The following is a 16,498-nucleotide window of genomic DNA, read 5'->3' on the forward strand; positions in this document are numbered from 1 at the left end:
TCTAGGCATGACGCTGGATGCCAAGCTTAGATGGAAGGAGCATGTGAAGAAGAAAAGAGAACAACTTGGCATAAAATTCAAGAAAATGTACTGGCTACTTGGGAGGACATCAAAGTTGTCAAATTATAACAAATTGCTTCTCTACAAGCAGATTCTCAAGCCGGTGTGGACCTACGGAATTCAACTCTGGGGCTGCACCCGACCATCCAATATCGACATCATCCAGCGCTTCCAGAACAAAGTACTCAGAAGTTGTGTAGACGCTCCTTGGTACATCAGGAACTCTGATCTCCACCGCGACCTGGGAGTGGCGACAGTCATCAGTGAAATCCAAAGATTTGCAGAAAAACATGAGAAAAGACTTCATCAACATGTGAACGTGGAAGCAATCCAGCTACTCAACGTGCATGGAGTAAGAAGACTGCAACGCAGAAAGCCACACGAATTAGTTTAGTGCTAAAGTGTTCAATTGGAAGTGCAAAGGCAGAATACTGTATCCTTTTATGCTAAAAATAATCTTTATTTAATCCTTGACCAATATAGAAGGCTTAACCAATGGGTTTTACCTTCACAAACAATATTCTTATCAATTTATGTCAAAATAGAATAGCTTATTAGTCTTTAACTAGGTGCTATAAAAATCAAGAAAAAAACATTTCTCCTGTTTTTCTAGAACTGGTATTGATATCCTAAATTATTATGTTTTTATGATATCCTGAAATTATTTATCTATTTTTTAATTCCATCTAAAAACTTTGTTCATTGAATAGAAGTTTTATGAATTTAGATTTTGTATTAATTGATTACTTACCTTATTGGCACAGCCAATCGTTCTCCCAATGATTTTGTTTCCTCAAAATTGGAAACCTATATTAGCGAATAATATAATTGAATACCACTTTCTTAATTCTGTTGTTGTTCTTGTTCTGTTAATTCGTATTCCTATTCAAATGATGAAAATCGCCAATGGCTCCAGTAAGTATTGGATGAATCGGATGTTGTCATCTCTTTTTCATTAATAGGTGTCCTTCACAAAACGGTCTTGAAATTTAATTTCAGATCACAATCTGACCACCTTACCTTCTGGCCACAGAAAAAGCGATCTGATGAAAACTTTTACAATTGATGATCTTTTCCGGGCAACATTTCGTATCGGACAAAAACGGATATAGTGATCGGCCAGCTTTTAATTTTATAACAATCACTGTTGTTTAACCAATCACTGAACTCCAAGTTCTTGATTCTTAACTAGCTTGTTTGATCTTAATGTGTATAATTATTCATCAGCAGAAAATATCATGCTTCTTGGCTGTTGTGTATCGGTACTTCACCAGAAAAACGTTTGTATTTTTTTTTTTATTAATAATGGATATCTCTGTATCATTATGCAATATACTATCCAATGAATACTATGCGATGAATTAACATCAAATCTGATGTACCTATGTAGGCTATATATTCCAAAAAGCTATCAATAGATTGTCAAACACATAATTATTATTGGTTTATAACCACTTTATAAAGCCGTCCCCACACCTGTCATGCAGCGTACCGATCCGATCACGAATAACAATGGCCTATAATTGTGCATGCCACATAAATATGTCCTGCATCTAATCTGTCTTACCACCACCTCTTCACCCAACAGAAATATCGGACATGAGTCGGATCGGAACGCTGCATGGCAGGTGTGGGCCCGGCTACACTTCACCCATTATTTCCATGGACTAGAATTGTAAAAAAAACAGAATTATTTTGTAAAAATAAAACTGATTTCAATAATAATTGAGAAATTCTACAATATTAATTCTTATTCAACAGATAGACTAGAATGTTTCTTTCAAAATCAGTTACACTACCAATAATAGAAAAATATGATTAATTTATTAAATCGACTGCTTCATACAAGGTACACAATGAATCTTATTTAAATCGGGAAAAGGCAGCACCAGGTTTTGATATAGGAGAAAACAATATATTTTATAACAAAAAACTTTATTGCAGATTTAATTTGATTTTGATAGTTTCTGTACATCACTTATCATCATTTACTATGAAATTCACCTAATCATATTTACAAAAATATTTTCCATTGATTTGGCAGTTTCAATAGTGATTGCTGGATAAATTAGTAATTGTGTTAATTCCATCGATTAAATTAATTGACAGTACATTGCATTAAACTAGAAACGCCTCCACAAATGCGAATTTTTTCGATGTAATTATAATCGAAGATTCTAATTCCTAAATTATAATAGTTTTAATTGATCTGAGAGAATTATCAACTCATCATTTTGAGTTATATAATGCACATTCCATAGTATTTAGTAGAGAATATGCATTGTTACATTAGTAATTATATTACACCAGTAATATTCAATTTCAGGTCGGTTGGTCTCACATATTTTCAAGGATAAAATTTTAGCCAAACATATACGTCAAAATATGTTTGTTACTGGAAACAGTCAAATACCTATTCAAACTGAAAATATTTATTTATCAGAAAAAAATAGAATTTAATTGAAGAATGCAACATAGTTGAGATGATTATGCTGTTTCTGATTCCATATAGAATATAAGAATATAAATTCTTTAATAATTCAATTAAACTTTCTTTTAATCATTTGTTTCTTCTATTTGAACAATGATAGTCTACTGCTTTATCTTTTCTAGAGGAAACATAAAGATTTAAGCTTACGCATTTAAATATTAGTTCACTCTGCACTTTTAACTCTTATTTAAAATTAAATTATTCATTCCAGTCCTTTTTAGTAAGTTGATGATGGTTTTCAAAACTACACTTTATTTTGGAATTATTTTATCTCATAAAATATGCTTTGCTTTGCTTTATCCGGCTCTGTAGTCCTGGGGTGGACTTTGGCCTCCTCAACATAGCGCCTCCATTCGTCTCTATCCTGTGCACTCTGTCGCCAGTTTCTCATAAAATATATTCCACTTTATAATGAGTTTTCATTTCATTTAACATCCAAATAAATTGAACATTTTAATTCATTTTATTGGAGTTTGCTTTTACTTTCTGACAGGATTAAATTTTTCCTTTTTTGATTAAAAGGAATAGAAATGATTTAAGACTATTGTGAAGTGCAAGAAATGGTGATCACAGTACAATAATTTGTTGATCACAGCTCATAAGTACCGCACCGAGTTGAAATGTTGCAGCATATTTCTATTTTCATTTAATAAATAAACAAAATGAATGTTCATTTCAGTTGAAAATATCATAGTATTGGAATTCATTAATAATAACAAAAACTTTCAAATTCAACAATATCATCAACAGAATAATGATTATGGTACCTACTGATAAGACAAGGGAATAAATCAAAGCATATAAATTCCCAAGCTCAACGTATAGGACTAATAATTAACAATGTCTCTTCAAAACAAGATAGCTAAATCAACAAGAAAATTAAAACAAATCAATTCAACAAATTATCTACAAAATAAGAATTTTCATGAAAATAAATACAGAAATTCTTAGTTTAGTATGGTAACAATCCTATGTTAATAGAAATAAGCGAGGAAATAATTTATTTTGAGCAAAAACGATTTAAAAATTCATTTAACCAATTTAATCTGAATTAATTACTATCAATCTTGATCATTTTGTATTATTTTACTCTTGATACAAGCTTCTCCAAGAAAACAATTTTTTTCCGGAATGCAACGCTCGCTTTTTGGACCATAAGGAAACACGTTTTACAGTAGCTATGTGGGAATTTAATTGCTGACAGTATATACTGGGCAGTAGCCTGCTTGCTACTTCACTGGTTGATCTTTGCTCTTCACAGCATATTTTATTATTCTTGAAAGTAATTGATACCTTTTTTGCAGATGATAGCCCTCCCATTTATAAGTTAGACCTTCCTTACGTACGAAACATTCCTTCTTTGCAGATATGATGAGATTCCATTTATGAAATAGACCTACAAAACTTACGGAGCTTTCAGCTGAGCTTCGGGAACAATGTAATTACAATCCATTGCAACCTTCTTCAACCAGCACAACATAGTTCATCATTGTTCATCACTTTCGACGATGTCTGCAACAATTTAATTGATGTCCCGGTTTGATTTAGTCGTTATAAAAGTAGAAAAGTCTATTTTTTCTTTGGTTTGCGGGGGTGGACATTGTCCGGAGGCGCCTGCTAGAAGCTCTTGGCGTGTCTGTGCTTCCTCTCGTCGCCGGTGGTTTCCGACGCCGATTCGCCGCCCTTGATCGTGAATGTGACGTAGTAGCGTTTGTTTTTGTCGAGGTTTTCGGTGGGCAGCGAAATGACTTGTCGGTCCTTGCCATGGCTGAGCTCGAGGGTGACGGGGCGGGAGGGGTCCACGTAGCGCAGACAGCGCGCTATCTCGGCACTTTGCCCCTCCTTGGAGCGCTTGTCGGGCGCCTCGATCTTCGGCAGGAAGCCGCTGCGGGGAGGTTTCGGCACTGTGTGGTGGTTGGCTTTCGTAACTGCAAGCAAATATTGCCAAATACTTGAATAAAGTATTAATGTATTTTTTTTCATTTTCCTGGTAAGGGCTACTTGTAATTTATTTAAATAAAAGTCGAAACATTTTGTAAGAAATTAGATAAAGTTGAAATAAGGGTAATTTGAATTTTTATTTTTATGTAATTTTTTATTCAGCATAATCTATTCTTGCACTAAATTTGTGTGTCACATTGAGTTGCATCATTCCTGGGTGCTACTAATCAAGATCATTCTACATCCCGGAACAGTGCAATGTCTCATCAGCGCAAGGAAATTGAACTTCAAAAAGATCTTTATGAGGAATGAAGGTGATGTGATAGATATCCATATTAAATGGAATCGACTTGATATTGTCATGATTGAATATCATAATGATTGTCATAATCATATCTTAATGATCATGCGGATCTAAATCAACTTCTACTACTTTTATGATATTATACTAGCAGGTAACCCGTGCTCCGCAAGGGTCAATTTTAAAAATTTACAAACTGAAAACTTTTAATAAAATATTGGTAAATTGAAAATAGGCCTGTAACCATCCTCGGTTAATAAAGAATCGTTATGCGAAATTTCAAGTCAATCAGTCCAGTAGTTCAGACGTGATTATGTGTCAAACATAACTTTCTTACGTAATTTTCCTACATAATTCCCCGTACACAACCCTACTCTCTCTCTTATTATATAGATATGGTGTAATTTATGTTTATTTCTCTATTTGTATACATGTCATATAAATGTAATGTGAGAAGAATTTCAATAAAGAAAGTAAAGTAAATAAATTTCTTATAAATCAGTGGCTTTGACAATAGCATGTCGTTTTGATTCTATATCAATAAGTTCAATGAACATGAACTGATTCAAGGTGATCTATCCTCCCTTGTAAGTGAAAGCCTGAATCATCTATAACCAGTTAATTCATCTCAATAGTCCTGAATGACTTGAATTTTCATGCTGTGATATTATGTTTATGATTCATTCTATATAGAACTTGATTAACCAATACATGAAACCTCTCTATTGAGATCTCTAGATGAAAAATTTAAACACATGCAGAAGAAAACTTCAAAACTCTTATAGAAGTGCATGATAATTGATTTAACAAAATTCCAATCAATTTCAATATACTCAGGTTTTTTTCGAACCTTGCAGGGACTTCCCGTTTAATGTATTTATATTATGCTATCCTATTTTGATGGTATTTCATTTTAAATTTTATATTTTGGCCTCTTTTATATAAATATTTGAATTTGAAGAAAATCTAGGTAGCTTCAATATGCATAAATTCATATTCATGATAATTGATTTAACGAAATTCCTATTAATAATAATTATTCTATGTTTGATGGAAGTGTACTGACTGTAGGCAGCACAAGGAATGCCGGTGTATGCGTGGGTGGCATGGCTGCAGCGATGGGTGGAGTGCGTGCAATATGCCGGACTATCAGGCACCGACTCAAGGAAAGCCTTTCCAGCGCGCGTTTTCCTCAGCGCCGCCGTCAAACGCTCCAACTCATCGTTCGACTGCAGTTTCGGAACCATTTTTCGTTCGGCAATCTGAAGTTTTCTCAGTTGATCTGGAATGCAGTAATGCAATTTATTACTATCAAAAAGCTCAAATATAAGTTAATATTATGAGTCGTAAAACATTAAAAATATTAAGAAGGATTATCTTTCAAGCTACCCTGCTTTAATATTCGGAAATTGCGCTTACCCGTGCTAGCAGATGACGAAATGACATATTTATTAATAATTATTATTAAACGAAAATCCAAAGTAAATGCTGTAATTCACCACGAAGACTTCTGCTACTGCAAATATTGATAACAGGGTAAACAGCTAGTTTTTAATTAATTTTTGAATAGTAGCACTCATCGAATTCCCATCTAGCTGTTAACCCTGTTGTCAATATTTGCAGTAGCAGAAGTCTTAGGGGTGAAGTACAGCATGTTCTTTGGATTTTCGTTTAATAATAATACATTAGCATTTGAATAATTGCAACATCTCAGCAATTTCAATATGTAGACATATTTTATTTTATCACATTCACATATAGTATTGTTTATGCTCTTTCAAATCATATTATTTGAAAACTCTGCATCCAATAGGTTGTTATTACATCCATTTGATTAGCAATCCATCTTACTGCATCCATTGATTAGCAATAAGACGTTTCTCTTTGGATCATTCACTCTTGATGGCCCACATTTCAAGCATTTATGAATGACAACCAAGTTGAAATCAACTTTCTAATTATAACATCTTATGGAATGACCAAAGTAAAACCTTGGTTTTTTATTATTTTCATAGGCTTGATACTTTTTTTCTATTGGAAAACGGGAAGGAAATAATTGAATTTGAAGTTGATTCAATAGATAAAACTGTGTGTACATTATATACATATACCGTATATTCAAGGATTTTCATCCAGACTTATCCCTCATTAATAAGGGACAATAACATTTCTGTTTAAAAAATACTCTTGACTATTTTAAAAATAATAAATGTTATTGATGATAATCTTTCATTCGAACTATCTTTGAGCATTCCTCATTTATAAGTATTGCCTTAAAGTAATACATTTATCTTAGATTTTTAATTTACTATAAACTCCAAGTAGCTTTGTTATTAGAGATTCTAATTTGGATAAGTTGAATTCAGGTGAATAGTTATTGTTGATTATGTACTGCAGTTTCCCTTATAGTTGAAGATAATGATTTTTCTTTAATATTTGTCCATCGATCTTTCCAATTTGAGATTTATTTGTATCAAGATACTGATAAATCAATGTATCTTGGTGAATTCTGAAACTAAATAAAGAGTTGGCGTAATTACCATATAAATAGTTTTCGAAAGTTCTAAAGGAGAATGGGCCCTGGTAGGGTATGAGGCCGACATCGAGAGCAGCCTTCCTGTACTCCTCTGCCAGGCGCTTCACCAGCACAGCTTCGTTGCTCCGGCCGGCTCTTATCTGCAGTCTTTTCAATTCCAACAGCTCGTGGAAGATCCTTCTCTCCAAGTGATATCTGTGAAAAAGTTCACATTTTTCCTTATCAGTATCTTGTTTATTTCAGAACTATAGTGATAAATAAGTGTAAACCACTCCAAACTTTGAAATTAACACAATATTAAAAATTGACAACCGTTAACTCGAAGAAAAATTACACCCACATATAGAAATCAATCAATAAATTTCCTACATTTATAGTAAAGAAGAAGGATTTATAAAATTCGAAGAATCATAATATACCGTATTTTGGAAGAAAATTTTGTAAGGCGAGGAGAAAATAACTTCTAATTACAGGTACACTTAATTTTTACAATTTCTAATGAATTCTACAGATAGATAATTTCTCTAGTGATGAATAGTAGGCTAGAGTATCTTCTGATTTTTATAGTTAGAGCAACAGAATAATATGTCTATAATAGACAGACTATAATAATTCATCTTAATGATCAGCAAGGTCGACAAAAAATTGTCTTGTGCAGAGTAAATTAATAGGCTAATAAATTCAATGAATATTTTTTAAGCTGTTTGTCATTGTGAATGTATTTTGACTATACTCATAAATCAACTTTTGTTAACACATGAACATCACTCAACAGAAAACAATTTGATGATTTCGTCAGTTAAAGATATTATCAATCTCAAAAAGAAAAAGGGTCAAACGATTCAAGAACCACAGAAATTTAACAGTATAATGCATATTGATTTGAATAAATTGAAAGATCAGATTTACCTTCTAATGCTGTGCTGGACTGCTTGAGTAACACTGGCTGGCGTCAATTCTGGTCCAGCACTTCTGTCCCTCCTTCGGTCCCCTGCGAAAATCCAAAAAATTACTATCATTGAGAAAAGCATTCTCTTTTCTGATCTAAAGAAATAATTTTGAGTTATGATAATTTAAAAATGTATCTGTTATATACAAACTTTCTCTTACAAAATGTGTAACAGCCTAAAATCATAGATTCTCCATGAAATTTACAACAAGAAATGTACAGTAAAATTCTCTTATATCGACCTTAGTTTACGAGATATATCGATATTTTGAAAAACTTCGATAACTAGAAAACTATTAGTCAAAATCTTATTCTAAGGATATGGTTGGTAAGAGGAAAAAATTTCCTATGAGATTCACTTAATGTTCACTTTTTGGCGTTTTTTTTACTTTGTATGAGCGCTCAAAGTTGAAAAAGTGCATTCGTCGAGTTCAAAGCTAAATTCTAAACATTCAAACTCATAAAAAGTATAAAAAAGCCAAACAATGGAATAAATCTTATTGGATATTTCTTCCTCTTCTCAATCATATCCTTAGAATAAGATTTTGACTGATAGTTATCCAGTTAATGATGTTTTTCAAAATTATCGAAAAATCTATATATTATCTCGAAAACCAAGGTCGAGGAAAGTAAAATGTTTGTTGAAAAGGTAATGTAGAATCTATGGTCTTAGGCTGTTACACATTTCGTAGAACACTCTGTTAATGTATGTTAATTCAACAAATCAAATCAAAACAACAGATAACACTATCTGTTGGATCTAATTCATGCACAATTCAATCTCGAATCATAAAATCATGCAATGGATAATGAAACACATTCATGATACTTTGTCATGCAAAACTACGCATAAATGAGATAATCAGATGAGATTATTGTAGAGTCATGCATTTTTTTCACATGTTCGAAAATTTGATAATGACATTGTCATGTGAAAATAAAATTGGTACTAACGTGCTTCATTGATTCGGTCATTGCGAGGTGATGGTTCGAATCCGGAGTCGAGATGAGTGCTGAGAGAGTCGCTGACCACTGAGAAGGAGCTGCGTGCGCGGGCCGGTCGGTCTCCGCTCATCTTCCGCCTCCGTCGGCGACTCCGCGGCTCGCGCTCCTCCCTCGCCCGCCCTATGATCTTCACCAGCGCGCGCCCCGGGTCTAGGTCCACACTCTCCTCATCCCCCGACATCGACTTGTCACTGTAGAACTCCTCATCCTCCTCCTCCTCGTCTTCCTGCTCCTCCTCATTACCACCTCCCTTAGAATCCGACTCATCCACTATCTTGTCCATAGCCACACTCACTTCCCTCTTCGTTTTTCCTCCCTCATTCACTCTCACCCCCTTTTTCTTCCCTGAGGCTTTCCTCCTCTGTACACCTCCTGCTTCCCCATCTTCTTCTCCACCCTCTTTCCTATCCCTCGATTTACTCCTCACCTTCTTCCTCTCACCATCTTTCGCCTTCCCTCGACGTGGCGATTTCTTGACAACCTGCTCCTCCTCTTCATAATCCTCCTCACCATCCCCCTTCATATTCTCAATGACAGTCTTCACATCCTCATACTTCTTCACCTCCACAGCCATCCTATCATGCTTTCCGTTAGCAATTTGCACATGATTCTTCATGTTTCCCACTACTGTCTTCACGTCTTCATACTTTTTGAACTCGGCTGCTAGTCTGTTGGATCTTCTTCGGGGAGTGGCCGTTTCAGGCGTTCTTGGCGAACTTTGGACGGATGGTGATCTCGGTGTTTTCAGCATTGAGACTTCTGATCTGGCTGCTCCAGTGTCGTCTGATTCTACAACCTCCTGTGGAGGGGCGCTTTCTGTAGTTTGTATTGTAGTTTTGTTGATTTGTTCTTCTGCAATTGGCTCGTTTCCATCACCAGCTTTGTCAGCATCCCCTTTCATGTTTTCAATAACAGTTGTGACATCTTCATACTTCTTCACCTCCACAGCCATCCTACCCTGCTTCTTCTCTTCCAGAGCCTTCCTTTCAGCTTCTTCTTGAGCCTTCCTCTCAGCTTCTTCTCTCGCTTTCTTCTCTGATTCTTCCTTTGCTATCCTCTCCGCTTCTTCTTTTGCCTTCCTTTCGGCTTCCTCTGCTTCTTCTCTGGCTTTCCTCTCCGCCTCCTCCCTAGCTATCCTCTCAGCTTCTTCTCTAGCCCTTCTTTCAGCTTCTTCCTTAGCTTTTCTTTCAGCTTCCTCTCTAGCTAGACGTTCAGCTTCTTCCTGTGCTTTCCTCTCCTCCTCTTCTTCTGATCGTCTCTTTTCTTCTTCCTCCTCCTGTCTCTTACGTTCTTCCTCTTCCTCTGATCGTCTTTTTTCTTCCTCCTCCTCCTGTCTCTTTCGTTCTTCCTCTTCCTCCGATCGTCGTTTTTCTTCTTCCTCCTCTTGTCTCTTCCTTTCCTCCTCTTGCTTCTTCCTTTCCTCCTCTTGTCTCATCTTTTCCTCTTCTTCCTCTTCACTTTTTCTCTGCTCCTCCAATTTGGCTGCTCTCTCTGCTGCTTCATTATCGTCTTCAGCCGCACTAACTGCAGCTACACTTTCAGATTTTTGTGACTCTGATTGTTTAGAAGTGATCTCTTCTTTGTCCATCTTTTTCAACTTTGATTTCCGATTCGCTTTCTTTGAAGGTTCGCCTTCTGCTGTGGTGCTTTCACCCTGATCATCTGTTTGAGTTTCTGTTTTGGAAGCTCTTCCATCTTGTGCATCCTCTTCATTCTGTTGTTCCTGGTGAACCTCAGCTTCAACTACTTGAATCACTCTTTCTTCCCCTGTTTTCTCACTCTCATTTGGCACCTCTTCTCCATCAATCACTTCGCTGACAGTCTTCAATGTCTGCTCCTTAGTCTCTTGACTGGTAGTGATACTGGACTTGGTTACTTGAGGAGTCTCATCGTCATCCATGGATTCCTCAATTACTTTTTTGCTTTTGATTATCTCGGACCGTTTTGTTTCTTCTTTGATCACTCGTTTCCTCTCCCTACCTTTAGTTGATCGCCTCTTTTGATCATCTCCATCATTCAAATCATCACTCCTCTCCCTTCTCAAACTTCTCCTTTCTTTTTTTCCTCTCCGATTCTTATCTCTCCTTCTTCTGCCTCTTCGCGAGTGCTCACTCTCGTCTGACTCATAATCGCTTCCATCCGTCCTTTCTCTCTCCCTTCTCCCTCCTCTTCGTTTCCTTCCGCCTCTCGATCCGCTTCCTTCTTCCTCTTCTTCGCCATCCTCCAGCTCATCTTCATCCTCCTCAGAGCTCTCCTCGTCTCGGCGTCTCCTCCTCCGCCTGTCCCTCGAGTCACTGTCCCCGCTGGCGTAATCGTCGTCGTCGGTCCTCCGCGAGTGTCTTTTGTGGCGTCTCTTCTTTGTTCTCCGGTCTGCTCCACTCTCACTCACTTCCTGACTTTCATCTCCCATCACACTCAACTGATCTTGAACGTGAACCTGCAACAAGAAATAAATGACAACCAATTACTTTGAATAATAAATGACTACGAAAAAGTATCTACTACAGTACTACTAGAGCTGATAAGAATGCAAAAGAACCTTTCAACAGATGGACATTCTCATCTATTGAGTGCATTATCGTCTCTCGTATTAATCAATTCAATTCAATTCAATTTATTTCACCAAAACACAAAAACTTTACAAAGATGTGACAATCAGAAAAAAAAACAATAATAATTATTATTCTAAATATCTATATCATCTATCTGTAAAATACGGCTGGAGGTGAAGAACTACTGGCATAAGTGAAACACTTGTTCGCCAGTAGGAGTAGAGACTTACCGTAACTGTTTCTAAATCTTAAGCTAATAATTTAAAATGGAATATTTTTATTCAAACAATGGTAAGTATATTTAAAATAAATGCTATTAATTGTGAATTAATCCAGACAATAATGAATAGTTTTAAAAGCTGAAAACATTTTTGAACTCATAAAATATTAAGATGGAAATAATAGTTGTGGAGTATCCAGTTTTTAATATTTATTGGTACAAACTTAATAGGTATACTGATGAGCTCGTTCGGGATGCAGTTTACAATCTTTGGAGCGATGTATACCAGCTGCTTACGAACAACCGTTAAATTCGAATCATAAGTAACATATCTATGTAGATTGTATCTTGTTCTATGAGTTACATTGATTCTTGAAAATGAGCTTCTATGTTTATTGAACTATTTAAATATGCTAAGCACATAGAGTTGACGGATTGACATGACTCTCAATTCACTGAATGCAATTTTTGAGGGGAACAATCGACCTCAACTTATAAAAATTATAGGAGACAAACCTTAGTTTATGGCATAGGTATTCAATATGCCTTCTCCACTTGAATCCCTCCTCGATTATCAAACCCTAATATTTTATTTGACTAGTCCTTTCAATCTCAGGACATCTACAGGGAGCATCGTCTAATAAATTACAATTTAAATGCAATTTAAGTGTACAATTTGTCTCTTCATGTCCAGAGATATTTCTTGAAAAGGCGATATATTTTGTTTTTTCAATATTTAAGCTTAGGGAGTTAATATCTAACCATTTCTTCAGAGTGGAGATGCCTCTGGAGGCGGCTCCATAGACTATCTGCCAGGTGCTCTCTCCAAACAACAGCACAGTATCGTCAGCAAATGAGAATACCACACCTCCATTCAGGTATAATCTGAGTATCTCATTTACATAAAGAAGGAATAAGATTGGTGATAAGACTGTTCCCTGAGGGAGACCATAACCGGAGAGAGGCAGATCACTCACACAGTCATCAAGTGTAAGAATTTGTGATCTATGTGCAAGGTAGCTATGGAACAATCTCAGAGTTGTACCTCTGATTCCTGCTCGATCCAGTTTATTTAGTAGTTGGTTGTGAGCCACAGTATCGAAAGCCTTGGCTAGATCAAGGAAAACCGCAAGAGTTTTCTTTCCCTTATTTAACAAATCTGCCACAGAATTTGAGAAATGGATTAGAGCATCATCAGTACATTTATTTTTTTGAAATCCAAATTGGTGGTCTTCTATTATCCCATGTAAGTCAAAGAATTCAATAATTTGAAATTTTATCACTTTCTCCATTATTTTCGTTAATGAACTAAGCAAACTGATTGGTCTATAGTTCTCAGTGAGTTTTTTATCACCTGATTTGAATAGAGGTTTGATTTTGGCGACCTTGAACAATTGTAGAAAAACTCCTTCGCGAAAACTTTTATTTATAATTGATGTGAAAGGATAGGCAATGAAATCGGCTACAATTTTTAAAGTTTTACTATTTATACCATCAATACCTGGACATGTATTATTTTTCAGACTGAGTATGGCATTTTTCATTTGAATTTCATTTACCGGTTGCAAGACAAAAGAGTCGGTCAATCTCGAGTTATTTTTCTTATATTTGAATTCATAAGCGGACTGGCTGGTATATTTAGGTATCCTATCAGCATAAGTTTTACCAACATTTACAAAGTATTTATTTAATTCATGTGCATTTAATTTTATTTAATTTTCTTTCCTTTTCCTATCTAGTAGTTCATTTATGTAAGACCATCATTTTTTTGCATTATTCCCACATTCGTTAACTTTAGTTTTATAATAATCATCCTTTGTACGATTTATAAGATTATTCAGAAGGTTCTTATATGTCCTGAATTTATTTTTCAAGTTAGTATTGAAAGGTTCCTTTTTTAGTTGCTTGGCAATTTTATCTCTTTCATTAATAGACTCTATCAAGCCCAGCGTGATCCATGGTTTCAGTGGTTTTTTCTTATGATTAATTTTTTTTCATATTTAGAAATATGTATATAATTTGTAAGAGTATTAACAAACCTCTCAACCATAGAATCAACAGAATCATCATTGTTCAGAAATTCCCATTTTTTGTGCAGTAGGTATGATTTAAGTTTATTAAAATCAATCATAGTAATTATATTTGTCTGTGTGACGGGAGTGTGAGGCAATTTACTGTTTAGATTTATATGAAGAGTGGTAGCAAAGTGATCAGTGATATTTAATTTAAAGACATGAGCTATTTTTGGTTCGATAGAATGTGTAGAATTCTTGAAGAATATATGATCAATTAAAGATTGACTATTATCCACTTTTCTAGTCGGAATATTCATTAAAGAATTAAAACCATTTCCATTCATAACATTCAGATACTGGAATGTACAGCGATAAGTGCTCAAAATATCGATATTAATATCACCTGCAAAAACTACATTACGATTATTCGGAAGAGATTCAAGATAGTTATTCAACACTCGGATAAAATTATCTGTGTTGCTGTTCGGAGACCTATAGACTGCGGTAACTTGTATTATCAAATCATTACCCAGTTCAACAATAACACTCAGCGCGTTAGCTTCTATCAACTCACAATCTAAAACTGTGAAATTATATTTTTTGTTAATATACATGCAAAGACTATCGCATTTATTAAGTTTACTGGGCTGGTTTAGCAAATTGTAGCCATCTATATAAAAATTAATAGGCTTATCGCCAGAATACCAAGTTTCAGTTAGAATTATTATATCGAATGACACTTTGAAATTATTAAGACACACTATGAATTCATTAAAGTTCTTATAAATACTACGAATGTTCATTTGAAAAATGTTCATATAGTTAACTTGACTTGTTTCTTTATCAGTGAGTAAATCATAATTCACATCTTCAATTTCTCCCGTCTTAAAAACGTCATCACTCAGAATGTTACATAACTCGTTGAAAGAGTTCATACTAAAAAAAATCTTATTCTAAAAGCTCCGGAAAAGTCCTATTCAACCCGGTCCTCTGAAGACTATTCGTTTTTCCGAGTTTCATCGCCATTACCAATTTCGAGAAGATCATTCACGGTCCGAATTCTTAGTGCTCTAGTATTTTCCTGTTTCCGTATGTAAACCTTTCCATCTCTTGTCCATGCAAATTTGAAATTCTTCTTCTTAGTGAACTGTTTTGCCTCGTATAGGAGTTTCTTATTGTAGGGAGATAAATTTTCATTCAAGTAAACTGGTTTATCAGGGAGATTTCTATTTATGTTGATGGTTCGAAGATTAGCTTTAGGGTCGTTTTTAGATTTTTTCAATTCCTCACAAAAAACTTTATAACACTTCATCCAATTATTCTTTATTTCTCTAGTGCGAAATGATACAATTAAAGAAGGAATTTCTTTATTTCCTGCTGGAAGTCGATGAGCGGCGTTAATATATGTTTGCTGGTGGCTGATTTTAAGAGCTTTAGCTGTTGATGCGATGATTTCATGAATATTTTCATGGTTTGTTGAAGGAATACCATGAATTTCGATATTGTTCCTTCGCGAGTATTGCTCCAATTCACAGACTCTTGATTCCATGTCACTTAGTTTCATCTGAAGTGAAGCATTCATCTTTTTCAATTCAAGATGTTCATTATTAGTCATCAATTTTTGACGAAAACATTTCCACTGATTTTCCAAATTCTTTCATATTACCATTAATCGTATTAAGTTCATCTTTAAGAGATTGTACTACATGATTCACACTACTTTTTATTTCCTCTCTAATTAGATTTTTAATATCTGATAATAGTTGTTCAGGGAAGTCAGAAATCTTTTCCATTTTCTCGGGAACTCGTTTAACACTTGACTTACAAACCACACACCTCCACTTTAGTCGATTTTCTTTGGATAACTTTTTGAAATTTGTTTCACTTAAACCAGTACAGCCGTAGTAAAATAAACACTTGCAGTCTGAACAGCGAAGCGATAGCTGTTCTTCAGCAACACTATTATCACAATTCAAGCACGCACAATTTTGCATTCTAGCAAACGAATTTGTAAGACCAAACGAATGACTAGCTATTAGAAATACTACTTATCTTTTACGATAACAGAGAAGCCGAAAAGACGTTCGTTCGGCTCGGTAGTCGAGCTTCTACTGATGAAAGTAGAAAGCATGATTATGAAAGTCATATTATCCAAATAGCTGTGTTTATCTTGGTTAATGTACGTGAACCTCATTTCTACTCATTTATATTTATCTCCACAAAAAAGACTCGTTTACATTGATGTTACTAGACAAAGCAAACACAATTTTACAAGTTATTCCTACCAATAGCTTTTATATTGATAAAATCTAAACTACAGACGTAAATTACTGAGATATTGCAATTATTCAAATGCTAATGAATTAATTATTATCATTATTGAACGAAAAATTAAATGCTGTAATTAACATCGAAGGCTTCTGCTACT

The 16,498-nt window shown here is 34.9% G+C and overlaps 1 protein-coding gene across 1 annotated transcript in view; it reads right to left on the bottom strand.

Moving 5' to 3' along the window:
- Nucleotides 1-2,267: 2,267 nt before the first annotated feature.
- The window catches only part of LOC111057365 (uveal autoantigen with coiled-coil domains and ankyrin repeats-like), a 52,690-nt gene continuing 38,459 nt past the window's right edge, over nucleotides 2,268-16,498 (bottom strand). Inside the window, exons 12-16 of the mRNA XM_039425717.1 lie at nucleotides 9,233-11,720; nucleotides 8,239-8,320; nucleotides 7,334-7,524; nucleotides 5,860-6,075; nucleotides 2,268-4,479 (exon numbers count right to left, since the gene is read on the bottom strand). Coding sequence (XP_039281651.1) covers nucleotides 4,169-4,479; nucleotides 5,860-6,075; nucleotides 7,334-7,524; nucleotides 8,239-8,320; nucleotides 9,233-11,720 — 3,288 coding nt within the window. The 3' untranslated portion in view covers nucleotides 2,268-4,168. The remainder of the gene's footprint in view (nucleotides 4,480-5,859; nucleotides 6,076-7,333; nucleotides 7,525-8,238; nucleotides 8,321-9,232; nucleotides 11,721-16,498) is intronic.

The sequence above is a fragment of the Nilaparvata lugens genome, chromosome 4 (genome assembly GCF_014356525.2).
Source record: "Nilaparvata lugens isolate BPH chromosome 4, ASM1435652v1, whole genome shotgun sequence".
Classification (NCBI taxonomy): Eukaryota; Metazoa; Arthropoda; class Insecta; order Hemiptera; family Delphacidae; genus Nilaparvata; species Nilaparvata lugens.